This window comes from Oncorhynchus kisutch, linkage group LG13, assembly GCF_002021735.2.
Source record: "Oncorhynchus kisutch isolate 150728-3 linkage group LG13, Okis_V2, whole genome shotgun sequence".
Lineage (NCBI taxonomy): Eukaryota > Metazoa > Chordata > Actinopteri > Salmoniformes > Salmonidae > Oncorhynchus > Oncorhynchus kisutch.
In genome coordinates this window covers 53,916,293-53,943,282 of record NC_034186.2, presented here as the reverse complement: position 1 = coordinate 53,943,282, position 26,990 = coordinate 53,916,293, and the positions used below count along the sequence as shown (strand labels likewise).

Below are 26,990 nucleotides of genomic sequence, written 5' to 3'. Positions count from 1 at the left end.
ATACAGTTGTATCAGAATCACAGTGTCAACATCAGCTGAAGATCCCATATTCCAGTTGACGTTAGTCCAAATGACTGGAAAACAGCTGATTCTCGCTCTGATTAAGTTCGCCACACAGATCTCGCTTTCTATCTACCTAGATATAGTTTTATGCCATTTAGATATTGGTCTATTGGCTAGCTAAATAACGTTAACGTTACATAACGAACACGGTCAGTAATACCAAGGATCCTTGGGTTGTGCATACACTAAAACCTACCCCTTAACCATTTTAAAATGTTAACTTCAATAGGGCGGAAGAATAGCATGGACCCTTTTTCTGCCATACCTGAAAATGAACTCCTTGAGTGTGCCGAGATTAGCACATGTGTAATTTCGGGTCGAGAATACGTTCTCCTCTGCCAGCTGCTGTTCTAGAGTTTAGCTAGCTAACCGTCTCTGTTTAGACTCAAACAACACTACAAACTGCTAGCAACTGCAGAGTCCTGCCCATTTTAAAATAGAAGGGGAACGTTCCATTTGTCTAGATCTGATTATGATAGAATTGGTAGATGGTGCAGTAGAATTAATGAACATAGAGCAAACAAACTTTATTTATTGTCTTGAGACCCAAGTAAATTACAACAGAAGTCATGTCTGTGCCTTTGTAGCATTGCGGGCCTGAGAAACAACATAATAAACACATACGCATATACACATTTCAGAAAGAACAAAACGAGTTAAGCAATTATCTCAAATAAACGTTTGGCATAAAGCATAGTGGACTATTTAGCATTTGGAGGACATGTCGGTCACAGTGTTGACTTATCAGTCACCGCAGAACAGTAGTTAAGATTTCACAGTCCGGGAGCTAGTCTTGTTCACTTTGGCATACAGTGGTGAACGTCTTGATGAGTTCGAGCAAACTTTGGTTTTGTTGACTTTGGCATAGACAGGGAACGGAACTTCCCCCTTTTCATCTACCTCCTCCAGGTGGTTGCTGCAGTCTGCTGTATGTTGTTGAGAAGCCTGGTTGTTTGTAGTGGGCCATGGATTACAAACCTCTGTGGCGACAACGTCATACACTACGGACCCAGTGTAGCTGCTGTGTCGTCGGACACTGCTCTTCTCCAGCTCAGGTAAGGGAGGCAACTGCCTCAAAGCCTTCTTCACCGGCCTTGGGGTGTCCTGCCCTGGGAAAGACCCTGCACAGAGTGAAACATAAACAGTGAGCTGAGTGTGATGTGGGGAAACATGTCCAACTCCAAGTGTGATGAACAACTGACTCTGACCTCTGTGCTCTCTTTGGGACTGGGTTGACTTTCTTGTTGAGGATGCTGGTCCAATGACGTTCTTCCTTAGTTCTGAGGTCTTGGCCTCAGTTGAATCTGGGGGCTGCAATGAGCAATCATATAAGTATCAGCAGAGGGAGCCATTGGTTTCAGTTCAGTTCGATTATTCCATACATTTGAATTCCAGCTTTACACTAAGTTTTTATTTATTTACGATTTTCTGGAGCAGGACATCCACAAACAACAGTTAATGGTAATGTAAATGAATTGGTAAGGTGAATGGGACATTCCCATGTATTTTGCACACTGACCCTTTCACCAGAGATCGGTCCCATTTCAGCCAATGACAACCTGGATGTCTTTTTACTAATGGAAGAATGCAGACAGGATGTCAGCAATACCTAAAAAAGAAAATGCTCATAAAGGGCCATAATACAGGAAGAAGTATTACCTTTTTGAACAGATCACACATATCATTGATACTATGGGAAGCAGAAGGGATAGAAGACACAGGCTCCACTGCACTGGTGACAATAGTCTCCACACAATCTCCAGAACCATGGCATTGACTTCCTGACATACACAGAAGAAGAAGAAAAGCACACTTAGTTCCAAGTTTCAGTTTATGGCACAACAAATCGATCATAGAATTAGAGGCGGCGAGTGCTGCCTGGGTGAAAATAGGTGTACAAAACATTTTGAAGGTAGTCTTTGGATGACTCGTGATAAAATGTTCATATTTGAAGAAATACCATGTCACTCCTCATTTTTGATGTAAGTTAATGCCTTTATGATCTCGTCATGTCCACAAGGATAATTAAAAGCACATACGTACGTGTTTTGGCTGCTATGCCTTCTTCAGAGCGTGTAGAAGAAGCCTCTGTGCCAGGCTTTGCCAAGGGTTAAATCACACATTCAGAATTTCTCTTAAGAAAGAAGTTGAACTTCTATAGAATGGGTGCTTACCCTTAGATGCCTGCCTCCAGCTTGTGAACTGAACACTTTGCCTGACCAAGACAGACCACCAGCTGTAATAAATAGAAGCTGCAAAGAAGTTTGGGGAAATTCAGCACTACCTCTTTGGTTGTTATTTTAATTGCACAGCAGCAAGGTTCACCTGTGACTTCCGCGAAGCTGAGTTCTCTGCTTCTCTATTTCAAAAAGTCAATACTCGAAAACAATGCAAATAGTCTGGGTAGCCATTTGATTACTTGTTCAGGAGTCTTATGGCTTGGGGGTAAAAACTGTTGAGAAGCCTTTTGGTCCTAGACTTGGCGCTCTGGTACCACTTGCCATGCGGTAGTAGAGAGAACATTCTATGACTGGGGTGGCTGGGGTCGTTGACCATTTTTAGGGCCTTCCTCTGACACCGCCTGTTGTAGAGGTCCTGGATGGCAGCTTAGCCCCAGTGATGTACTGGGCCGTACGCACTACCCTCTGTAGTGCCTTGCGGTCGGAGGCCGAGCAGTTGCCGTACCAGGCAGTGATGCAACCCGTCAGGATGCTCTCGATGATGCAGCTGTAGAATCTTTTGAGGACCTGAGGACCCATGCCAAATCTTTTCAGTTTCCTGAGGGGGGATAGGCTTTGTCGTGACCTCTTCACGACTGTCTTGATACATTTATATATCCTGATTTACATATGTATCAGGATATATCTATTATTTTATTAATTATTTCCGGATTAATTTATTATTAATTCATTATTTTGTCCCACAGGCCACACTCCTTCATACATCTCACCAGGAAAACAGTGCTGAATGTCATTGCTGATCTCATGTTGCATTAGGTTAATAAGTAGAAAATACAGACCTGGATAAAGTATCCAATCTTCATACTTGAGAAAAAGTAAAAGTCACACAGTAAATACTACTTATATAAATACTACACAGTCAAACTATTTGGTTTTAAATATACTAAAGTATCAAAAGTAAATGTAATTGCTAAAATATACTAAAGTATCAAAAGTAAAAGTATAAATAATGTCAAATTCCTTATATTAAGCAAACCAGATGTACAATGTTCATGATTTTTTTAAATTTACAGACACTTAGACATAATTTACAAATGAAGCATTTGTGTTTAGCCAGTCCATCAGATCAGAGGCAGTAGGGATAACCAGGGATGTTTTTCTGTCCTGCTAAGCATTCCAAATGTAACAAGTACTTTTGCTTCACAGGGAAAATGTATGGAATAAAAAGTACATAATTTTCTTTATGGATGTAGTGAAGTAAAAGATGTAAAAAAAATATATAAATAGTAAAGTACAGATATCCCCCCCCCAAAAAAAAATACTTAAGTAGTACTTTAAAGTATTTACAAAAAAATACTTTCCACCACTTGAGAAAAAAATTAATATGCAAAGGATTTTAAAAACTTTTTCATTTGTGGAATTGACCTGTCACTCAACAGTACAGTCGTGCGACGAAGAAAAACAGCGGTACAATTCAGAGCAGTGTACTCGTAATTTTTTCCCTAAAAATCATATCCAAAGGCTAGTTCACGTCAGCTATTTTACGTAAGGGTAGTGGGAGGGTTCAGTCAGTTGATAAACCCATGTAAGTAAGCTTTGACAGTCAACACTTGTAAATTCTTTCCAAAAATATGTCATATGAAGCGCTCTTGTTACAGTTTGTCTTTCATTGGTAAGGAGTAGCTAAAGTGCTAGATAGAGAACTAGAGCATAGAGAATTCCCTGTTCCTTGACTAAATAATCTCATGTTAGCTCAGCTAGCTAGCTATTGTAGCTCAGACAGTAACTGGCTGGATAGCTGGCTCTATCGTAATCTGGACATTTTGGGCAATTTTTTAAAACGATTTCGAGTTGAAGCCCAGACGACACAGGTACAACGTTTTTTTTAGGGAATGCTAGAAATATATAGTTAAGATAACGGAGCTGTGTCTGTATTTTTGGGGAGGCTAACCTAGACTGCTGTCACTGTGCGTATACGGCTTGTTGTTATTGGCTATTGGTAGCTAGCTTCCCAGCAGCTAATCCAGCTAGCTACCGTTAACGTTAATTGGCTAATGTAAACATCACCAGTCGCAATGGCTAGTATTAGGAAGGAATTTTGTGTACATACCTGTCTGAAGGCCACCGCTTGGCTAGTTGAGATATAACCCGTTTTTGTTCTAGTTAGCTAACAGTTATGTTTCAGTATTTAAACCTCAAACACTTGGGAACCCCTCATCAATTTAGGTGTAAATTACTCCAGTGTCCATTGACTGACGTACCTAGTAGAGAAACAAACATCTATGTTTGCACATTTATCCTATTTAAGTAAGCTTGTTCTTTTGTGTGATGTCCGTTCTATTCTATTTCTCAAATTGCAGCCCATTCCTTAGAGACTGTGCAGATGCCATCTGACCTTTGACCCTCGGACCCTGCACCTCTGGTCCGTGCTCTATGACTTGCTGTGAGGCCATGTCTGCTGTGAACATCACCAGAGATATCCTGCACAGGCAGATCAGGGTGAGTCTAATGTTTTAAGCCCGTTTTTATGAAATAAACAAACTGCCCTAACTAATTCCCACAGAATTTAACATTTTCATATTTTCTTTTCAGGATACATGAGCAAAATCAACAACTCTGAAATGCAATCTATTCAATAATGAACACTAGTATTCACCAAAATGCTTTAATTATGTTGGACAGAGTGAGACAGGAGATTTTGGGGAGAGACAGGTGATGTTTTGCCTTAATGTCTACAGGACAAGAGAGCATTGGGCTTCCAAAGGCAGTATCATGTCACAGACCCCTTCATCAGTAGACTTGGACTGGAGGCAGAGTTGCAGGTGATGTGTGTGTGTGTGTGTGTCTGTGTGTGTGTATTACTGCACACATACAACATTAATTCCTTTGCCAATCTGACAGCCTGTATCTGTTGTGTCAACAGGGCCACACTGGGTGTGTGAACTGCCTGGAATGGAATGAACAGGGAGAGTAAGTCCTGAGCTGAAACCAGGGTTCTATTTAAATGACCATATTTAACACTCCTACATTTATGTTGACCTATCTAATGTTTACTCTTGTTCTATGCAGTCTGCTGGCATCGGGCTCAGATGACCAACATTGCATCATCTGGGACCCCTTCAAACACAAGAAGCTCACCACTATGCACACAGGGCATGCAGCAAACATCTTCTCTGTGAAGGTAAAAACATAAACTGCTTGATGGGAAAATCTATTTGTGTAGAAATGAAGCTTCTTTCTTATTTTATCCTCTCCTTTTTCCCCATGCCCTCTTGCAGTTTCTCCCTCACTCAGGTGACCGTATCCTCGTGACGGGTGCAGCGGACACCAAGGTTCACGTGCACGACGTGTCGGTCAAGGAGACCATCCACATGTTCTCCGACCACACCAACCGCGTCAAGCGCATTGCTACGGCCCCCATGTGGCCTAACACCTTCTGGAGTGCTGCGGAGGACGGCATCATCAGGTCAGAGCCCCAGTAGCTAGCTAACCATTGGAGCATCCTTGTCGCATCCAAAGATGTTCATTGGTTAAGGTGACACTGTGTCAGATACATTGTCAGATGCATCATGTTATATCTACTGGCTTGTAGTAGAATATCGAAGGTGAAAAGATGACATGAAACAGTAAGGTTGGAGTGGAAGTGTTATGCCATGGGCCCCTTTCTTACCTCAAGCTGTTCCCTACCAGTTCCTTGGCTCTCCCAGGCACCTCTTCTCTGGGTCTCTGTGGCCACATGCCTCCAGCAGCACTTCCATCACACACTGTCTTGGAGGTTAATGTATCTCCAGAGAATACCCTTTAACTACCCTTCAAAGGTCAGGTGCGCAGTGGTCATTGGGGACTACTGCAGATGCGTGGTTGGCTACAGGCAATGGTTCCCATAAGGGGGTCAGCTTAGACAGAGGCAGTGGGGGGGGGGGGGGGGCTTTAGTATCTTACTCTCTATAGTACGTCACTGCCTGACTGCCCCCGCTGCTTATGACTCAACTGGCCAATGTTGCAATCGTGGCTTGTGTTTTTTTTTTTTGGACTAACCTAACCAGTAGTCTACAACTTCAAAATATGGCTCCCACGTACAGATAGTATAGTAGTTAGTCGTTTCTTTTTGAACAAGCTGGCTTTGGACACAAATTGCAGTTTTAATTCAACCTTGCAATTAAACCTTGCAAAGGTCTAGTATTTGATTAGAATTCCAAACAAACAATATTTTAAAGAGCTTAGTTATGACTCTCTGGAGATGATTGATGTCCTCATGATGTGCTTTCTTCTACTACTATTTTAGGCAATATGACCTGAGGGAGAGCAGTAAGCGTTCAGAAGTGCTCATCGACCTGACGGAATACTGTGGTCAGCTGGTGGAGGCCAAGTGTTTGGCTGTCAACCCGCAAAATAATAACTACCTAGCAGTGGGGGCCAACGGGCCCTTTGTACGCCTCTACGACATGCGCATGATCCACAACCACAGGTGTGTAGTAGTCAGGCTCGAATCCTAACTTGAGATCGATGCATGTGACTCATGTTTCCATTGACCTGAAAGTCCAAGTCATCTCAAGTCTGAAGTTAGGATTTAGCTCTCGCTGCCTTTACTGTCAAATTTGAGTTTAATTGAATCGTTTTTAATTTCATATCACGTAAGGAATATGCACGACTATTGGATAGAACGTCTAATATGTCTCCCTACTACTCTGGGCTATTATCAGTCATACCAATGTTATTTTCTCAGCTTTGAGACTTCTTATATACACAGATGGAGCATGATTTGGTAATGATTTATGTTTCTCTCCTCCACTTCCATTCACAGGAAGTCTGCGAGTCAGAGCACATCGGCAGGAGTGCACACATTCTGCGACAGGCAGAAGCCCATCCCAGACGGAGCGGGGCAGTATTATGTCGCAGGTGTGTGTAGTGATTGTATGGTTTGGCTTATTGCACAAAATGTATTAATAACCCCCCCGCGCTGTGAACACTTTCTATGAAGCCCATACAGTATCTACAATGTATTATAAACAGTAAAAACACACATGGACAATGTATGGGTTACAACGCAGTCATTTTCAGTATATGGAACTAAACTAGTGGGACAGGTAAGGTGATTCTGTATGCCTCTCACCCAACTTCTTCTCCTTGATCTGTTACCTCAGGGCACCTGCCAGTGAAGCTCCCTGACTACAATAACCGCCTGAGGGTCCTAGTGGCCACCTACGTCACCTTCAGCCCCGACGGCACCGAGCTGCTAGTTAACATGGGAGGAGAACAGGTAAGGCTGCTTCCTAGAAGAGGAAACGTCCTATCTCTTTCTCAGATTGTCAGGTTTGAACTGCAACAAGCATACTACTTTATGCAAATCATTAAAGTTGATGTTTACCAGTGGTTGGTTCAAAAGGGTAACTTTGCCGGGAATGTGTTTTCTCTTGCCTGCAGGTGTATCTATTTGACTTGACGTTCAAACAGAAGCCGTACACCTATCTGCTTCCCAAAAAGTGCCAATTAACAGGTATGACTATGTAAATAGCCCAAAGCTTACTACAGTATTTGGCCATTAAAATGACATATACAGAATGTATTATTTATGACCAATGGAGGGGGGTAGTTGCTCGCTGAAAGTCTGCCCATAGTTTATATGCAGATCTGGGCATTAAAAAGTGAATTCTTCAAAATGCCTTGCAGCAGCAATCTGTATCAAGGTACATTGTCTATGTGACAAATTACTCTCTCGCAGGGTGACATCAACCACCAAGGTCATTATCAATCACTTGACAATAACCCATGTAATGAAATGCATTTTTGACAAATGTTCCTGTCAGTGCAGTTACATCCACTTTGCGGCAAATGTTCTTTACTGTGCCGCACTACAACTTTGTAATGCCCAGAACTGTATGGGGATTTGTAAAATCTTGATATCCCAACAGATGTTCAGAATGGAAAGACAACCAATGGTGTGTCAAATGGAATTCACTTGCCAGCCAGCCGACTTCGATTCACAGAAAGCAAAGTTTTCTCTGGGTAACCTTTTTTCTCATGTTTGATTTTAATCGTTCATTTTCACCCACATGTTACATTTAGCAACAGCCTAGCTCCAGTGTATTTATAGAAACACTACGGTAGGGTGACATCCCTAGTTTCTCTCTTATCACGTTCTCATCTCGTCCTCATCTTTCTTCCCTAGTTCTGGCGAGCTGCCTCTTCACTTGGAGCGGATAAAGCAGCAGGCCAATGACGCATTTGCGCGGCAGCAGTGGACGCAGGCCATCCAGTTCTACAGTCTGGGCATCCACGAGGCCAGCCACAACGCCATGCTGTACGGGAACCGCGCCGCCGCCTACATGAAGCGCAAGTGGTAAGGCGGCTTTTTCGACCTAGAGCCCGAGCTAACCCATTAGCCTTGTTTACTCTCCTTCTGTGTTTCTCCTATTACAGAACACGGTCATGTTCAGTAGGGCATACTGTAGCAAAATGTTTTGCAACGGAAGAAGAAAAAAAACGTTTGAGTTCAGGTATAACGTCCTTGTTTCGTCACGTTTAAAGCGGTTTACCACTATGCTGGTATGTGTGTGACTGTGTGGTATTTACTGTTGTGTGTGTGATGTGTTCTCTCTCTCCCCCAGGGACGGTGACCACTATGATGCGCTGAGGGATTGTCTGAAAGCCCTGTCCCTCAACCCTGGGCACCTGAAGGCCCACTTCCGGTTGGCACGCTGCCTCTTTGAGCTGAAGTATGTGGCCGAGGCTCTGGAGTGCTTGGATGACTTCAAGGGCAAGTTCCCCGAGCAAGCCCACAGCTGCGCCTGCGACGCCCTAGATAAGGATATCAAGGCCGCCCTCTTCTCCAAGATGGACTCTGGTGAGAAGGGGTTAATGGTGATGCTGGGTTGGTTAATCGTCTGTTTCCCCCCACAAATAAAGTGTGATTTTGGCTGACGTCTGACTTTTCCCATCACCTTTCCACATTGACTTACAATATGTGTTTTTATATGATGTCGATTCAATTCAAAATACCTTATGTATTCCACAAGGGCAATTGTGCAAATTAATACAGTGTTAATTAGAGTATGGATATTTTCTTTGTTTATTTCCATGTCGTGTCTGTTTGTAGCTGAGGACAAAAAGGGCAACAGCTCAATCCGCTTCCACACGTTCAGCAGGAAGGAGTCCATCCCGGAAGACGAGGTCGTCTTGAGAGAGCGCAGCTACGACTACAAACACCGCTACTGTGGTCATTGTAACACCACCACAGACATCAAGGAGGCCAACTTCTTTGGCAGGTCAGTGGAGCATTTTAGACACTGATATATTATACATTCTAAAAACACTATGTTACTATTAGTTGTTGACCTAAAGAAAAGCATGAGCTGACGGTGCACATTTTTTTGTTGTAGAGGTGCTGGCTAATGTATAGTCAACCCTGAAGAAGACACTGCGTTCTAAAATGTTGGCTATGTTTCCCCATTACATTTTTGGGAGGATACAGTGCATTCGGAAAGTATTCAGAGCCCTTTACTTTAAATCAAATTTTATTTGTCACATACATGGTTAGCAGATGTTAATGCGAGTGTAGCGAAATGCTTGTGCTTCTAGTTCCGACAATGCAGTGCTTCTAGTTCCGACAATGCAGTAATAACCAACGAGTAATCTAACCTAACAATACCACAACTACTACCTTATACACACAAATGTAAAGGGATAAAGAATATGTCCATAAAGATATGAATGAGTGATGGTACAGAACGGCATAGGCTAGATTCAGTAGATGGTATCGAGTACAGTATATACAGTGGGGCAAAACAAGTATTTAGTCAGCCACCAATTGTGCAAGTTCTCCCACTTAAAAAGATGAGAGGCCTGTAGTTTTCATCATAGGTACACTTCAACTATGACAGACAAAATGAGAAAAAAAATCCAGAAAATCACATTGTAGGATTTTTAATGAATTTATTTGCAAATTATGGTGGAAAATAAGTATTTGGTCACCTACAAACAAGCAAGATTTCTGGCTCTCACAGACCTGTAACTTCTTCTTTAAGAGGCTCCTCTGTCCTCCACTCGTTACCTGTATTAATGGCACCTGTTTGAAGTTGTTATCAGTATAAAAGACACCTGTCCACAACCTCAAACAGTCACATTCCAAACTCCACTATGGCCAAGACTAAAGAGCTGTCAAAGGACACCAGAAACAAAATTGTAGACCTGCACCAGGCTGGGAAGACTGAATCTGTACTAGGTAAGCAGCTTGGTTTGAAGAAATCAACTGTGGGAGCAATTATTAGGAAATGGAAGACATACAAGACCACTGATAATCTCCCTCGATCTGGGGCTCCACGCAAGATCTCACCCCGTGGGGTCAAAATGATCACAAGAACGGTGAGCAAAAATCCCAGAACCACACGGGGGGACCTAGTAAATGACCTGCAGAGAGCTGGGACCAAAGTAACAAAGCCTGCCATCAGTAACACACTACGCCGCCAGGGACTCAAATCCTGCAGTGCCAGACGTGTCCCCCTGCTTAAGCCAGTACATGTCCAGGCCCATCTGAAGCTTGCTAGAGAGCATTTGGATGATCCAGAATAAAATTGGGAGAATGTCAGATGAAACCAAAATATAACTTTTTGGTAAAAACTCAACTCGTTGTGTTTGGAGTTGCATCCAAAGAACACCATACCTACTGTGAAGCATGGGGGTGGAAACATCATGCTTTGGGGCTGTTTTTCTGCAAAGGGACCAGTACGACTGATCCGTGTAAATGAAAGAATGAATGGGGCCATGTATCGTGAGATTTTGAGTGAAAACCGCCTTCCACCAGCAAGGGCATTGAAGATGAAACGTGGCTGGGTCTTTCAGCATGACAATGATCCCAAACACACCGCCCAGGCAACGAAGGAGTGGCTTCGTAAGAAGCATTTCAAGGTCCTGGAGTGGCCTAGCCAGTCTCCAGATCTCAACCCCATAGAACATCTTTTTTTATTTTTTTATTTTATTTCACCTTTATTTAACCAGGTAGGCTAGTTGAGAACAAGTTCTCATTTGCAACTGCGACCTGGCCAAGATAAAGCATAGCAGTGTGAGCATACAACAAAGAGTTACACATGGAGTAAACAATTAACAAGTCAATAACACAGTAGAAAACGAAGGGGGGGTCTATATACAATGTGTGCAAAAGGCATGAGGAGGTAGGCAAATAATTACAATTTTGCAGATTAACACTGGAGTGATAAAAGATCAGATGGTCATGTACAGGTAGAGATATTGGTGTGCAGAAGAGCAGAAAAGTAAATAAATAGAAACAGTACGGGGATGAGGTAGGTGAAAAGGGTGGGCTATTTACCAATAGACTATGTACAGCTGCAGCGATCGGTTAGCTGCTCAGATAGCTGATGTTTGAAGTTGGTGAGGGAGATAAAAGTCTCCAACTTCAGCGATTTTTGCAATTCGTTCCAGTCACAGGCAGCAGAGTACTGGAACGAAAGGCGGCCAAATGAGGTGTTGGCTTTAGGGATGATCAGTGAGATACACCTGCTGGAGCGCGTGCTACGGATGGGTGTTGCCATCGTGACCAGTGAGCTGAGATAAGGCGGAGCTTTACCTAGCATGGACTTGTAGATGACCTGGAGCCAGTGGGTCTGGCGACGAATATGTAGCGAGGGCCAGCCGACTAGAGCATACAAGTCGCAGTGGTGGGTAGTATAAGGTGCTTTAGTGACAAAACGGATGGCACTATGATAGACTGCATCCAGTTTGCTGAGTAGAGTGTTGGAAGCCATTTTGTAGATGACATCGCCGAAGTCGAGGATCGGTAGGATAGTCAGTTTTACTAGGGTAAGCTTGGCGGCTTGAGTGAAGGAGGCTTTGTTGCGGAATAGAAAGCCGACTCTTGATTTGATTTTCGATTGGAGATGTTTGATATGAGTCTGGAAGGAGAGTTTGCAGTCTAGCCAGACACCTAGGTACTTATAGACGTCCACATATTCTAGGTCGGAACCATCCAGGGTGGTGATGCTAGTCGGGCATGCAGGTGCAGGCAGCGACCGGTTGAAAAGCATGCATTTGGTTTTACTAGCGTTTAAGAGCAGTTGGAGGCCACGGAAGGAGTGTTGTATGGCATTGAAGCTTGTTTGGAGGTTAGATAGCACAGTGTCCAAAGACGGGCCGAAAGTATATAGAATGGTGTCGTCTGCGTAGAGGTGGATCAGGGAATCGCCCGCAGCAAGAGCAACATCATTGATATACACAGAGAAAAGAGTCGGCCCGAGAATTGAACCCTGTGGCACCCCCATAGAGACTGCCAGAGGACCGGACAGCATGCCCTCCGATTTGACACACTGAACTCTGTCTGCAAAGTAATTGGTGAACCAGGCAAGGCAGTCATCCGAAAAACCGAGGCTACTGAGTCTGCCGATAAGAATATGGTGATTGACAGAGTCGAAAGCCTTGGCGAGGTCGATGAAGACGGCTGCACAGTACTGTCTTTTATCGATGGCGGTTATGATGTCGTTTAGTACCTTGAGTGTGGCTGAGGTGCACCCATGACCGGCTCGGAAACCAGATTGCACAGCGGAGAAGGTACGGTGGGATTCGAGATGGTCAGTGACCTGTTTGTTGACTTGGCTTTCGAAGACCTTAGATAGGCAGGGCAGGATGGATATAGGTCTGTAACAGTTTGGGTCCAGGGTGTCTCCCCCTTTGAAGAGGGGGATGACTGCGGCAGCTTTCCAATCCTTGGGGATCTCAGACGAGATGAAAGAGAGGTTGAACAGGCTGGTAATAGGGGTTGCGACAATGGTGGCAGATAGTTTCAGAAATAGAGGGTCCAGATTGTCAAGCCCAGCTGATTTGTACGGGTCCAGGTTTTGCAGCTCTTTCAGAACATCTGCTATCTGGATTTGGGTAAAGGAGAACCTGGAGAGGCTTGGGCGAGGAGCTGCGGGGGGGGCGGAGCTGTTGGCCGAGGTTGAAGTAGCCAGGCGGAAGGCATGGCCAGCCGTTGAGAAATGCTTATTGAAGTTTTCGATAATCATGGATTTATCAGTGGTGACCGTGTTACCTAGCCTCAGTGCAGTGGGCAGCTGGGAGGAGGTGCTCTTGTTCTCCATGGACTTCACAGTGTCCCAGAACTTTTTGGAGTTGGAGCTACAGGATGCAAACTTCTGCCTGAAGAAGCTGGCCTTAGCTTTCCTGACTGACTGCGTGTATTGGTTCCGGACTTCCCTGAACAGTTGCATATCACGGGGACTATTCGATGCTATTGCAGTCCGCCACAGGATGTTTTTGTGCTGGTCGAGGGCAGTCAGGTCTGGGGTGAACCAAGGGCTGTATCTGTTCTTAGTTCTGCATTTTTTGAACGGAGCATGCTTATCTAAAATGGTGAGGAAGTTACTTTTAAAGAATGACCAGGCATCCTCAACTGACGGGATGAGGTCAATGTCCTTCCAGGATACCCGGGCCAGGTCGATTAGAAAGGCCTGCTCACAGAAGTGTTTTAGGGAGCGTTTGACAGTGATGAGGGGTGGTCGTTTGACTGCGGCTCCGTAGCGGATACAGGCAATGAGGCAGTGATCGCTGAGATCCTGGTTGAAGACAGCGGAGGTGTATTTGGAGGGCCAGTTGGTCAGGATGACGTCTATGAGGGTGCCCTTGTTTACAGAGTTAGGGTTGTACCTGGTGGGTTCCTTGATGATTTGTGTGAGATTGAGGGCATCTAGCTTAGATTGTAGGACTGGCGGGGTGTTAAGCATATCCCAGTTTAGGTCACCTAACAGAACAAACTCTGAAGCTAGATGGGGGGCGATCAATTCACAAATGGTGTCCAGGGCACAGCTGGGAGCTGAGGGGGGTCGGTAGCAGGCGGCAACCGTGAGAGACTTATTTCTGGAGAGAGTAATTTTCAAAATTAGTAGTTCGAACTGTTTGGGTATGGACCTGGAAAGTATGACATTACTTTGCAGGCCATCTCTGCAGTAAACTGCAACTCCTCCCCCTTTGGCAGTTCTATCTTGACGGAAGATGTTATAGTTTGGTATGGAAATCTCTGAATTTTTGGTGGCCTTCCTGAGCCAGGATTCAGACACAGCAAGGACATCAGGGTTAGCAGAGTGTGCTAAAGCAGTGAGTAAGACAAACTTAGGGAGGAGGCTTCTGATGTTGACATGCATGAAACCAAGGCTTTTTCGAACACAGAAGTCAACAAATGAGGGTGCCTGGGGACATGCAGGGCCTGGGTTTACCTCCACATCACCCGCGGAACAGAGAAGGAGTAGTATGAGGGTGCGGCTAAAGGCTATCAAAACTGGTCGCCTAGAGCGTTGGGGACAGAGAATAAGAGGAGCAGGTTTCTGGGCATGGTAGAATATATTCAGGGCATAATGCGCAGACAGGGGTATGGTGGGGTGCGGGTACAGCGGAGGTAAGCCCAGGCACTGGGTGATGATGAGAGAGGTTGTATCTCTGGACATGCTGGTAGTAATGGGTGAGGTCACCGCATGTGTGGGAGGTGGGACAAAGGAGTTATCAGGGGTATGAAGAGTGGAACTAGGGGCTCCATTGTGAACTAAAACAATGATAACTAACCTGAACAACAGTATACAAGGCATATTGACATTTGAGAGAGACATACAGCGAGGCATACAGTAATCACAGGTGTTGAATTGGGAAAGCTAGCTAAAACAGTAGGTGAGACAACAGCTAATCAGCTAGCACAACAACAGCAGGTAAAATGGCGTAGACTAGGCAACGGGGCCAACAGATAAAACAAACAAGCAGAATGGAGTACCGTGATTTATGGACAGTCCAGCGTGCATCAGCTATGTAGCCAAGAGATCAGTGTCCAGGGGGCAGCGGTGGATGGGGAAGGGAAGCTGGACTGGCGAGTGTTATCCAGGTTAAAAAAACGAACAATGACTAAATAGCTTGTAGCTAGTTAGCTGGTTAGCTTCTGGAGGTTCTTGAGTGTGTTCTAAAAATAAATAAAAAATAATAGCGATTCCGTATCACATTGGGTGAGGCAGGTTTCCGGAAGGTATAAACAAATTAAAAGTCAAAAGAGATAGAAAGTAAATATGGGTCCGGTGGGCGTTTGGGACGCGGCGATTCAGGCGGTTAGCAGGCCTGTGCTAACAAGCTAACAGTTTGTAGGCCCGGGCTAGACAAGGTAGCAGTTAGCGGACCGGAGCTGGACAAGCTAGCAGTTAGCAGGCCGAATTAGCAAGCAGGGAGATAGCGAGGGCTAGAGAGTTAGCCTTTGGGGGACGTCGCGATGGGGTGAGTCTGTTTATTCCTCTTCATGCGGTGACATCGATAGACCGGTCGTGGGCCCGGGTATTGTAGCTCAGGAGTATGCTACGGTGGTAGCGCAGGCCGGGCTAGCTTCAAGCTAAGTGGGTGGAAACGCTAGCCAGGGGTAGTCGTCCAGGGTTGCGGTTTAGCTAGATAGCTAGTTGTGAAGATCCAGCGTATTTGGAAGCTTAGGTTTAGCAAAATGTTTTTAAAAAGGGATAGCTATGTAAAAGACGAAAAATGTGTAAAAAAACGAAAAATAAACAAAATATAAACAAAATATACAGGGACACGACACGACACGACAGGACGACTTACTGCTACGCCATCTTGGAAGGGAGGAGGGAGTTGAAAGTCCGTGTTGCCCAGCAACAGCCCCAAAACATCACTGCTCTAGAGGAGATCTGCATGGAGGAATGGGCCAAAATACCAGCGACAGTGTGTGAAAACCTTGTGAAGACTTACAGAAAACTTTTGACCTCTGTCATTGCCAACAAAGGGTATACAACAAGTATTGAGAAACTTTTGTTATTGACCAAATACTTATTTTCCACCATAATTTGCAAATAAATTCATAAAAAATCCTACAATGTGATTTTTTTTTCTCATTTTGTCTGTCATAGTTGAAGTGTACCTATGATGAAAATGAAAGGCCTCTCTCATCTTTTTAAGTGGGAGAACTTTCACAATTGGTGACTAAATACTTTTTTGCCCTACTGGACATATGAGATGATTAATGTAGGGTATGTAAACATAAAGTGGCATAGTTTAAAGTGGCTAGTGATACATGTATTACATAAAGATGGCAAGATGATATAGAGTACAGTATATACATATGAGATGAGTAATGTAGGGTATGTAAACATTATATTAAGTGGCATTGTTTAAAGTGTTTAGTGATACAGTTTTCCATCAATTTCCATTATTAAAGTGAGCTGGAGTTGAGTCAGTATGTTGGCAGCAGCCACTCAATGTTAGTGGTGGCTGTTTAACAGTCTGATGGCCTTGAGATAGAAGCTGTTTTTCAGTCCCTCGGTCCCAGCTTTGATGCACCTGTACTGACCTCGCCTTCTGGATGATAGCGGGGTGAACAGGCGGTGATACAGCCCGACAGGATGCTCTCGATTGTGCGTCTGTAGAAGGTCGTGAGTGCTTTTGGTGAGAAGCCGAATTTCTTCTTTGCTGCTGTGCCTTCTTCACAATGCTGTCTATGTGGGTGGACCAATCCAGTTTGTCTGTGATGTGTACGCCGAGGAACTTAAAACTTACTACCCTCTCCACTACTGTCCCGTCGATGTGGATAGGGGGTGCTCCCTCTGCTGTTTCCTGAAGTCCACAATCATCTCCTTTGTTTTGTTGAGTGTGAGGGCCCTCGCCTCCCCCTGTAGGCCGTCTCGTCGTTGTTGGTAATCTAGTCTACCACTGTAGTGTCGTCCGCAAACTTGATGATTGAGTTGGAGGCGTGCATGGCCACGCAGTCGTGGGTGAACAGGGAGTACAGGAGAGGGCTCAGATGTTGTTACCTACCCTCACCACCTGGGGTGGCCCGTCAGGAAGTCCAGTACCCAGTTGCACAGGGCGGGGTCGAGACCCAGGGTCTCGAGCTTGATGACGAGTTTGCAGGATACTGTGGCGTTAAATGCTGAGCTGTAGTCGATGAACAGCATTCTCACATAGGTATTTCTCTTGTCCAGATGGGTTAGGGCAGTGTGGTTGAGATTGCGTCGTCTGTGGACCTATTGGGGCGGTAAGCAAATTGGAGTGGGTCTAGGGTGTCAGGTAGAGTGGAGGTGATATGGTCCTTGACTAGTCTCTCAAAGCACTTCATGATGACAGAAGTGAGTGCTACGGGGCTGTAGTCGTTTAGCTCAGTTACCTTAGCTTTCTTGGGAACAGGAACAATGGTGGCCCTCTTGAAGCATGTGGGAACAGCAGACTGGGATAAGGAATGATTGAATATGTCCGTAAACACACCAGCCAGCTGGTCTGCGCATGCTCTGAGGACGCGGCTGGGGATGCCGTCTCGTCCTCAGAGCATGCGCAGACACATTTTGTTACGTTACAGCTTTATCCTAAAAATGTTTTTTATTTTTTATAAATAAATGCATCATCAATCTACACACAATACCCCATAATGACCAATCAAAAACAGGTTGACATTTTTGCAAATATAAAAAATAACATTGCATTTACATAAGTATTCAGACCCTTCACTCTACTTTGTTGAAGCAACTTTGGCAGCGATTACAGCCTCAAGTCTTCTTGGGTATGATGCTACAATCTTGGCAACCCTATATTTGGGCAGTTTCTCCCAATCTCTGCAGATCCTCAAGATCTGTCAAGTTGGATGGTGAGTGTAGCTGCACAGCTATTTTCAGGTCTCCAGAGATGTTCGATCGGGTTCAAGTCCGAGCTCTGGCTGGGCCACTCAAGGACTTTCAGAGACTTGTTCTGAAGCCACTCCTGTGTTGTCTTGGCTGTGTGCCTAGAGTCGTTGTCCTGTTGGAAAGTGAACCTTCGCCCCCAGTCTGAGGTCATGAGTGCTCAGGAGCAGGTTTTCATCAAGGATCTCTCTGTAGTTTGCTCCGTTCATCTTTCCCTCGATCCTGACTAGTCTCCCAGTCCCTGATGCTTCCACCACCATGCTTCGCTGTACGGATGGTGCCAGGTTTCCTCCAGACTTGACATTCAGGCCAAAGAGTTCAATCTTGTTTTCATCAGACCAGAGAATCTTGTTTAGATGCCTTTTGGCAAGCAGGCTGTCATGTGCCTTTTACTGAAGAGTGGCTTCCGTCTGGCCACTCTACCATAAAGGCCTGATTGGTGGAGTCCTGCAGAGGTGGTTGTCCTTCTGGAAGGTTCTCCCATCTCCACAGAGGAACTCTGGAGCTCTGTCAGAGTGACCATCGGGTTTTTGGTCACCACCCTGACCAAGGACCTTCTCCCCCGATTGCTCAATCTGGCCAGGCGGACAGCTCTAGGAAGAGTCTTGGTGGTTCCAAACTTCTTCCAATTAAGAATGATGGAGGCCACTGTGTTCTTGGAGACATTCAATGCTGCAGACATTTTTTGGTAACCTTCCCCAGATCTGTGCCAGGACACAATCCTGTATCGGATCTCTACGGACAATTCCTTTGGTTTTTGCTCTGACATGCACTGTCAACGGTGGGGCCTTATAGACAGGTGTATCTCCGGTTGTGAAGGGTCAGAAACTTTCTGGTAAATCTATGGAATTATTCCCTGGGAAGTTAAGCCCGTGAATTTGGGGAATTTTGCTTAAATTTATCAAAAAACGTTAGCTTAACAACAGTGAACCTTTTTTGTGGGATACACATAAAGGCAATTCTAGGTATTGTGGCATATTTTGGTTAAACTATCCACAATTCAATGGAATTGCAACCCTCTGCATGCAAAGTGCATTCTTCCATCACATGTACAGCTGATTCTCAAGATCTTGCACACTAATGAGATGCTATTGAGCCCACACTACTACACTGTCTGAGCCAAAGACTACATGCTTTCTGGTAAGTTTTGATTACAATACTGGGTGGGGTGAATATATTTTATGACCTATATGATTTTTTTGTTAACTAGTAAATAGTAGCCTACAACAGTGTTTTTTTAAAATCATTTCTAACTTGTTAACAATTTCTGCTAGTTCGTTTTTGCTACCATGTGGGTTTTAGCTTGCTTGATCCTGCTAACAGAGTGTTAATTCACCTGTTTCCATATGTTTCATTTTAAAATATTTATCTTACAAAGGAGTTGTTTAATCTAACTGCTTATGGAATTGTATTTGTTTGTTTTTTTACTCATTGTTTTCTAATCTTTACAGGAAAATGACACGGGTCACTATGTGATGTGTGGAGACATTACACTGCAGCTAATGTAGAAGGAAAAGCTGTGTACATTTGCCAATACTGTGGCAAATCATATGTCAAAGATGCAGAATAATCTGGCCACGTGCATAAAGTTCCCTCAGCGCTCACAACAAGCAACCTCTGACAAAAGTCCCTCTACTTCTATTCAAGGTGAAAATTGTGAATCAGACACCTTATCGATAGCAACAGGAATCAGAAGTTTTTTTTAACTCAATGGAGGAACGTAGTCAGAGAAATGTTTATGAATGTCTTGCTTGAGCTGTGTATGCAACTTGTTCACCTCTGATGCTCACAGGTATTGGAAGAAATTTCTGAATGTTCTTTGCCCAGCATACACCCCTCCAATGCTTTATCTACATGTCCTCTCTACTAATTTTCTGGATGCAGAGTTCAAGTGAAGGTCAAGCACATCATAGAGAAAGCAGACTTTATTGCAAACATCTCTGATTGGTGGTTGAATGTTCGTGGGCAGGGAATAATTAACTACATCTTCTCAACCTCTCAACCAGTATTCTACAAGAGCACAGACACAAGGCACAAGAGACACACCGGTCTCTACATTACAGATGAGCTGAAGGCAGTCATCAATGACCTTGGATCACAGAAGGTATTTGCACTGGTGACAGACAATGCTGCGAACATGAAGGCTGCTTGGTCTAAAGTGGAGGAGTCCTACCCTCACATAACACCCATTGGCTGAGTTGCTCATGCATTGAATCTTCTCAAGGATATCATGGCACTGGAAACAATGGATACACTCTACAAGAGAGCCAAGGAAATGGTTAGGTATGTGAAGGGTCATCAAGTTATAGCAGCAATCTACCTCACCAAGCAAAGTGAGAAGAATAAGAGCACCACATTGAAGCTGCCCAGCAACACCCGTTTGGGTGGTGTTGTCATGTTTGACAGTCTCCTTGAGGGGAAGAAGTCTCTCCAAGAAATGTCCCTATCACAGTATGCCCATATGGACAGCCCCATCAAGAGGATCCTCCTGGATGATGTATTTTGGGAGAGAGTGGTAAGCAGCCTGAAACTCCTGAAACCTATAGCAGTAGCCGTTGCACAGATTGAGGGAGACAATGCCATCCTGTTTGATGTTCAGACTCTGCTTGCAGATTTAAGAGAAGAAATCCGTACTGCCCTGTCCACTTCACTGTTGCTCCAAGCAGAGGAAACTTCAGTTCTGAAATGCATCAGAAAGCGTAAAGACTTCTGCCTGAAGCCCATACGTGCCGCAGCGTACATGTTGGACACCAAGTATGCTGGCAAGAGCATCCTGTCTGGTGCAGAGATCTACAAGGCCTGTGGTGTCATCACTACCGTGTCTCGCCACCTTGGCCTGCATAAGGGCAAAGTTCTTGGCAGTCTGGCGAAGTACACTTCCAAGCAAGGGCTTTGGGATGGAGATGTAATATGGCAGTCGTGCCAATATCTCATCAGCCACCTGGTGGAAGGGACTTTGTGGATCTGAGGCTCGTTCCCCTGTTGCCTCCATCATCCTCCAAATCCCACAAACATCAGCCGCCTCAGAGCGCAACTGGTCCTTGTTTGGGAACACACACACCAAAGCACGCCACAGGCTGACCAATACAAGGGTTGAAAAATTGGTGGCAATCCAGGAAAATTTGAGGCTTTTTGAGCCTGACAACGAGCCATCCTCAACAAGGTTGGAAAGTGACAGTGAAGATGAGGCCTCAAAGACTGATGTTCAAGAGGTGGACATTGGGGAGGTCCAGGGAGAAGACATGGAAGCCTGAGAGGAAGACAACCAAAGCTTTAGTTTCTAGACTGTCATTTTACATATGTATGTTGAAAATGTTTTTGGGAGATGTGATGGATCATTCAATATAATTTGTTCCATGAAATCATCCCATGTGAAGAGTCAACTTATTTAATTAAAGTTAAATTCGTAACAATTTTATTATTTTTCTATTGGAAGGATTTAATCATTTGCAATTGTCTACTTATGATAAGGTGAAAGGTTCATGTTTCTGTCTCCATATGATATGGTAAATATATCCAATGCAAAAAACATCTACATTTTAAAAATGGTATTAATATTAATTTGCATATATTTCCGTTAAATCCTATATATTCCAAATGGAAAGATTCCACCTCCTGCATATTGCCCAAAATGTGTGTGCCTTTCCAAATCATGTCCAACCAATAGAATTTATCACAGGTGTACTCCAATCAAGTTGTAGAAGCATCTCAAGGATGATCAGGATGCACCTGAGCTAAATTTCAAGTCTCATAGCAAAGGGTCTGAATACATATGTAAATAAGGTATTTTGCTTTGTCTTTATGGGGTATTGTGTGTAGATTGAGGATAAAAAATTTAAAAATCTATTTTAGAATAAGGCTGTAATGTAACAAAATATGGAAAAAGGGAAGGTGTCTGAATACTTTTCATATGCACTGTATATACCTTTTAAAGAAAACATGACGCTGTTCTATACAAACGTTGGTGCCTCCTGAAGAACTCCATAACACGTTCATGAGCAGTTCATAAGGTATCAAATTGTGGTAGTTGACATAAGAATGAAATAATGCTCATGTACTGCTTATGAACTTTTTGATTATGAATGCATTATGAAGTCCTTATTTAAGTATCCTTCAAATGAAATGTTACGGAAATGTCTCTGCCACCTGTGTGCAGTATCAAACAATGACAAGGTTTAGTAGTTGAATCTCTCTCCCTTTGAAAAATATAAAAGCAACATGTAAAGTTTTGGTCCTGTTTCATGAGCTGAAATAAACTTCCCAGAAATGTTTCATACGTACGTATTTCTCCACAACCAAAAATTGCACAATGTATTTACATCCCTGAGTGAGCATTTCTCCTTTGCAAAGAAAGTCCATCCATCTGACAGGTGTGGCATATCAAGAAGCTGATTAAACAGCATGATCATTACACAAGTGCACCTTGTGCTGGGGATATTAAAATGTGCATGGAGCATGCAATTGGCATGCTGACTGCAGGAATGTCTACCAGAGCTGTTGCCAGATAATGAAATGTTAATTTCTCTACCATAGACGGCTCTCTCGTTTTTGAGAATTTGGCAGTACGTCCAACTGACCTCCCAGCCACAGACCATGTGTATGGAGTAATGTGGGCAAGCGGTTTGCTGACGTCAACGTTGTGAACAGAGTGCCCCATAGTGGAGGTGGGGTTATGGTATGGGCAGGCTTAAGCTATGAATGATGAATACAATTGCATTTTATCTATGGCAGTTTGAATGCACAGGTCTTGAGGCCCATTGTGCCATTCATTCGCTGGCATCACCTCATGTTTCAGCATGATAATGCACAGCCACATGTTGCAAGGATCTGTACACAATTCCTGGAAGCTGAAAATGTCCCAGTTCTTCATGACCTGCATACTCACCAGACATGTCACCCGTTGAGCACATTTGGGATGCTCTGGATCGACGTGTATGACAGATTGTTCCAGTTCCCGCCTATATCCAGCAACTTCGCACAATCAGTGAAGACTAGTGCGACAATATTCCACAGGCCACAATAAACAGCCTGATTAACTCCATACGAAGGAGATGTGTCGCGTTGCATGAGGCAAATGGTGGTCACACCAGATACTGACTGGTTTTCTGATTCACACCCCTACTTTTTTTTTAAAGGTATCTGTTTCAAACAGATGCATATCTGTATTCCCAGTCAAGTGAATTTATTTAAATTTACTGATTTTCCTTATATGAACTGTAACTCAGTAAAATCTTTGAGATTGTTGCGTTTGTATTTTTGTTTAGTGTGTGTATATATAAACCCCCTCACCCACAGTAAAGGCCAGTACATTGTGAGCGGCTCCGACGACGGCTCCTTTTTCATCTGGGAGAAGGAGACTGCTAACCTGGTGCGGATCCTCCAGGGGGACGAGTCCATAGTCAACTGCCTGCAGCCTCACCCCAGTTACTGCTTCCTGGCTACCAGCGGCATCGACCCTGTGGTGCGGCTCTGGAACCCCAGGCCGGAGGTCATTATCAACATTATTAAACTCTATTAAATTCAAATAACTTAATTTCCCCAATGAGCAAACTTCTTTTGTGTGGAATGGTAGGCTATATACAGTGAGAAACAGGACCAAGGACACTATGCATAGAATAGATGCATTTAAGAAGCAATCCATTCAATCACCAACATGATTGATTCTTTGATTGAATGTATTTGTTGCAAAAAAATTTTTTTGCTGCCAATGCATTAAAAACTATCAAGGTTTACGCAATAAATGAACCCAATAGTACATCTGGTTATTGGATTGTCACAATTGAGGCTGCAGTATGATCTATCCTTTCCTATGGCCTCCTTTTGTAGTAGTCTGATGTAAAAAAATATATATATAATAATACAATTTTAAAAAGGCTGACTTTACAATACACCAGAAGTGAACCCTTTTCTTACCTTTCTTTCTCTCCATCCTTTTCCCTCTGTCATCCAGACGGAGAGTGAGAGTGGGAACGGGCGCGTGGTGGAGGACATGGAGGGCGCCGCTGCAGCCAACCAGCGGCGTATGAATGCCGACCCCCTGGAGGTCATGCTGCTCAACATGGGTTACCGCATCACGGGCCTCAGCGGCCGCGGGCCAGAGGGCTCGGACGATGAGGACAGCTCAGACGGCCAGGTGCAGTGCCGGCCCAGCTAGACTAGCGGGCCCAACACCACATACAGTATGGAGGCAGCAGGACGCAAGGCACTCCTCCCCTACCCCCTCCCAAACCCTGAGGCTGTCTGTGTGTGTGTACGTCTGTGTGTGTGTCTGTGAGGAGGGGGAAAAAGCACCATAGATATTCTGTTTGTCAATGTTTCATTCACCCCTCTAAAACGAAAGCAACATTGAGTGAATGTCATGTCACAGCTCTGCACTATGCACTGCCCTCCTCTTTCACATCCCGAGGCAGGATTGGAGGAAACCAGTTTGGCGAGGGGATTCCACGGGGGTGACGACGACGACCTTTCACCTTTTTTTTAGGAACACCAACGACATCACCTCGGCCTCTCCCTCCGTTGCTCCGAGGCTGGGGGTATTGGACCTATACGGTAAAGAAGAGGAGAGCACTCCATCACTCCCCAATCTCTCACTATGAGCTAGGAGTCAACCACTTCTAAACCCTCTTCAAGGAGGAGCGCGTTGGAGAGAAACACTACAAGCAGAAGCCCCTGGCCTCTGGTAGTGTAGCCTACAGACGGCTCAGAGGTTAGAGGTCAAAGCGAGGCCCCGATAGTCGGTGTCCTCATTGGAGGATGAGATTTGAGGCCACAGGAAGTTGCTTTGTTTCATCTCTAGTGGGCTTTTCAATTGGAGTATAAGAGGTCACACTCAGCCCCTCTCCAGCTCTGAAAGTCTCTACATAAAGTTTTTGATTTACAATCCTTTTTTTAAGTTGTTGGAATATTGGTCAACAGGAAGAGAGCACAAGACGTCTTGACTTTAAGTGTTACCCAGTCTTGAAGTGTTTCTCCAACTCAAATTAAATGTGTTGATAGGATTGTGCTCCTTGTTTCTTTTAAATACAAAAAAATGTTTTTCTCTGCATTTGTTCTAAGTTTTGAGAGTAAAAAATGGCCAAGGATCCATGTTGCATTTTGCTTTGTCTGTTGTTGAGAAGTTCTTGTCGCTCTATATGCCTATTTTATTGACAGGTATGCAAAATGTTTCCCTTTTACTTTTATTATGTAGGTTAAGACAAAGCTGTCAGACTGAAGCAGTAGCTCCTCACATTTTCTCCAACACTTAGACATTTGCTCCTCTGTAATTTGTTGATAACAATGTAGAGATGGATTATTCTAAAGGAGGGTTGTGGGGTTACGTTTAGGGGTTTGATTTAATTGATAGTCAGGTGTTGATTGGTCAGAAAATCTGTCGAACTTTGTCGTACTAAAGGTTGCAAAATTCTGGTAATTTCCACAAGTTTCCCAGTTTTTCGAGATATCCCGGCCGGTAGATAACCGGGATTCAGATGGAATAAGCACAAAATCGGGAATCTTTCAACCAGTATTTCTAGAAAACCTGGGAATTATGGGAAAGTTAACCTATGTTGGACTGACGCTCTGAACAGAGAGAGGGAAAGTGAAGAAGAGAGAATGGTATTTCACTATCCTAGGGCAATACCACCAGTCCTAATATCATTCATGCATGGCATAGAGGCAATTTCATAGACGCTATCCATTTGGTGTCTTTTGGGGTTCAGGATCCCTACACGAGCACTTTCAGCTTTCCCCAGAAAGTTTTGGGGGAAGAATGGGATAGAGATTTTTCCCTTCCTGTAGCTTTGGAGCCAGCATGAGTCCTCTGCTGCAGTTGGAGTTTTGCTTATGAGGTTATATGAGATTTTGTCTAAAGGTAACATTGTAAAGGGCAAATTTGGACAATGAGCCTCTCGGTCCTCTGGCCAACCAGCAAACCTCCAGCTCACTGATGACGTGGATTCAAAGAAAACCTAAGGATGGAATCCTCTAACACTCGGCTTCCATGTATAATTTCTTTGTTAAAAAAAAATAATTTAAGACATTTTTTTTATCTGTTTGTTTTCTTTGGGAAAAATTCAATGACAAAGTTTGCTGCAAGAGAAAAATAAAAGAGGTCTAATATTGTTGAACCACTTGTCTTGAGTTTGTGTTTCACCTCCGACCTGTATTTAACCAGGGTAATGACGATTTGGATTGTAATTACTAGTGTTTTTCACCTGCACACTGTTCCAGGTGCAGAAATATAGGCTACACACAGGTCCACAACTATCCACTCAGCAGTGGTGTAAAGTACCTAATTAGTACTTTAAAGTATTTTTACTTAAGTAGTTCGGGGTACCTGTACTTTACGATTTAGCCAATTTTTACTACACTACATTCCTAAAGAAAATGTACTTTTTACTCCAAACATTTTCCCTGACTCCCCAAAAAACTATTGCGCTGCGCTTTTAACGGACCTCTGAGACTATCACAGTGCAGGTGCATTTATACGGAGACTTGATTACACACAGGTGGATTGTATTTATCATCATTAGTCATTTAGGTCAACATTGGATCATTCAGAGATCCTCACTGAACTTCTGGAGAGAGTTTGCTGCACTGAAAGTAAAGGGGCTGAATAATTTTGCACGCCCAATTTTTCAGTTTTTGATTTGTTAAAAAAGTTTGAAATATCCAATAAATTTCGTTCCACTTCATGATTGTGTCCCACTTGTTGTTGATTCTTCACAAAAAATACAGTTTTATATCTTTATGTTTGAAGTCTGAAATGTGGCAAAAGGTCGCAAAGTTCAAGGGGGCCGAATACTTTCGCAAGGCACTGTATGTAAATTATGTCTTGAGTGTTGGAGTGTGCCCGTGGCTATGTGTCAATAAAAAATAACATTGTTCCATTTGGTTTGCTTAATATAAGGAAATTGAAAGGGTTTATACTTGTACTTTTGATTAATAAATACATTTTAGAAATTCCATTTACTTGAAATACCTAAGTATATTTGAAACCAAATACTTTTAGACTTTTACTCAAGTAGTATTGTACTCGGTGACCTTTGTAATTGTCTATTAAGGAATATTTCCTTTTACTCAAGTATGACAAGGTGCACCTTGTGCTGGGGACAAT

General features: G+C 43.7%; 2 protein-coding genes across 9 annotated transcripts; one reads left to right on the top strand and one right to left on the bottom strand.

The window, feature by feature from the left end:
* Positions 1–565: 565 nt before the first annotated feature.
* Positions 566–2,429, bottom strand: LOC109902192 (uncharacterized). Of its 4 annotated transcripts, none has more exons than XM_031786554.1 (5): positions 2,107–2,429; positions 1,723–1,844; positions 1,583–1,637; positions 1,272–1,374; positions 566–1,184 (listed from the first exon to the last, which is right to left on the bottom strand). In XM_031786554.1, the coding sequence occupies exons 2-5, from the start codon at positions 1,830–1,832 to the stop codon at positions 829–831; spliced, it is 624 nt and encodes a 207-aa protein (XP_031642414.1). In that variant the 5' UTR covers positions 1,833–1,844; positions 2,107–2,429; the 3' UTR covers positions 566–828. The 4 variants fall into 4 exon arrangements, with proteins under 4 accessions (XP_031642414.1, XP_020353934.1, XP_031642416.1 ...); XM_020498345.2 differs by having other exon boundaries at positions 2,238–2,428; XM_031786556.1 differs by lacking the exon at positions 1,723–1,844 and having other exon boundaries at positions 1,583–1,672; positions 2,107–2,424.
* Positions 1,005–26,001, top strand: LOC109902191 (WD and tetratricopeptide repeats protein 1-like). Of its 5 annotated transcripts, none has more exons than XM_020498341.2 (16): positions 1,005–1,118; positions 4,604–4,742; positions 4,982–5,065; positions 5,167–5,213; positions 5,313–5,424; positions 5,522–5,709; positions 6,529–6,711; positions 7,048–7,142; positions 7,388–7,503; positions 7,668–7,740; positions 8,156–8,249; positions 8,413–8,583; positions 8,852–9,087; positions 9,340–9,508; positions 23,189–23,381; positions 23,844–26,001. In XM_020498341.2, exons 2-16 carry the CDS (start codon positions 4,677–4,679, stop codon positions 24,045–24,047), a joined length of 2,031 nt encoding a protein of 676 aa, XP_020353930.1. In that variant the 5' UTR covers positions 1,005–1,118; positions 4,604–4,676; the 3' UTR covers positions 24,048–26,001. The 5 variants fall into 5 exon arrangements, with proteins under 5 accessions (XP_020353930.1, XP_020353929.1, XP_031642413.1 ...); XM_020498340.2 differs by lacking the exon at positions 1,005–1,118 and adding an exon at positions 3,706–3,828; XM_020498343.2 differs by lacking the exon at positions 1,005–1,118 and adding an exon at positions 3,818–4,114.
* The last annotated feature ends 989 nt before the right edge of the window (positions 26,002–26,990 follow it).

What these genes read in the sequence shown, in the direction of transcription:
- LOC109902192 (XM_031786554.1), bottom strand. Translation starts at nt 1,832, where the DNA reads ATGGTTCTGGAGATTGTGTGGAGACTATTGTCACCAGTGCAGTGGAGC. An exon ending in TGTGTGATCTGTTCAAAAAG is followed by an intron (nt 1,638 to 1,722) that starts GTAATACTTCTT and finishes TTCTTCCATTAG; the next exon opens with TAAAAAGACATCCAGGTTGT. An exon ending in GACCGATCTCTGGTGAAAGG is followed by an intron (nt 1,375 to 1,582) that starts GTCAGTGTGCAA and finishes TGCTCATTGCAG; the next exon opens with CCCCCAGATTCAACTGAGGC.
- LOC109902191 (XM_020498341.2), top strand. Translation starts at nt 4,677, where the DNA reads ATGACTTGCTGTGAGGCCATGTCTGCTGTGAACATCACCAGAGATATC. An exon ending in TCCTGCACAGGCAGATCAGG is followed by an intron (nt 4,743 to 4,981) that starts GTGAGTCTAATG and finishes TAATGTCTACAG; the next exon opens with GACAAGAGAGCATTGGGCTT. An exon ending in CAAACATCTTCTCTGTGAAG is followed by an intron (nt 5,425 to 5,521) that starts GTAAAAACATAA and finishes GCCCTCTTGCAG; the next exon opens with TTTCTCCCTCACTCAGGTGA.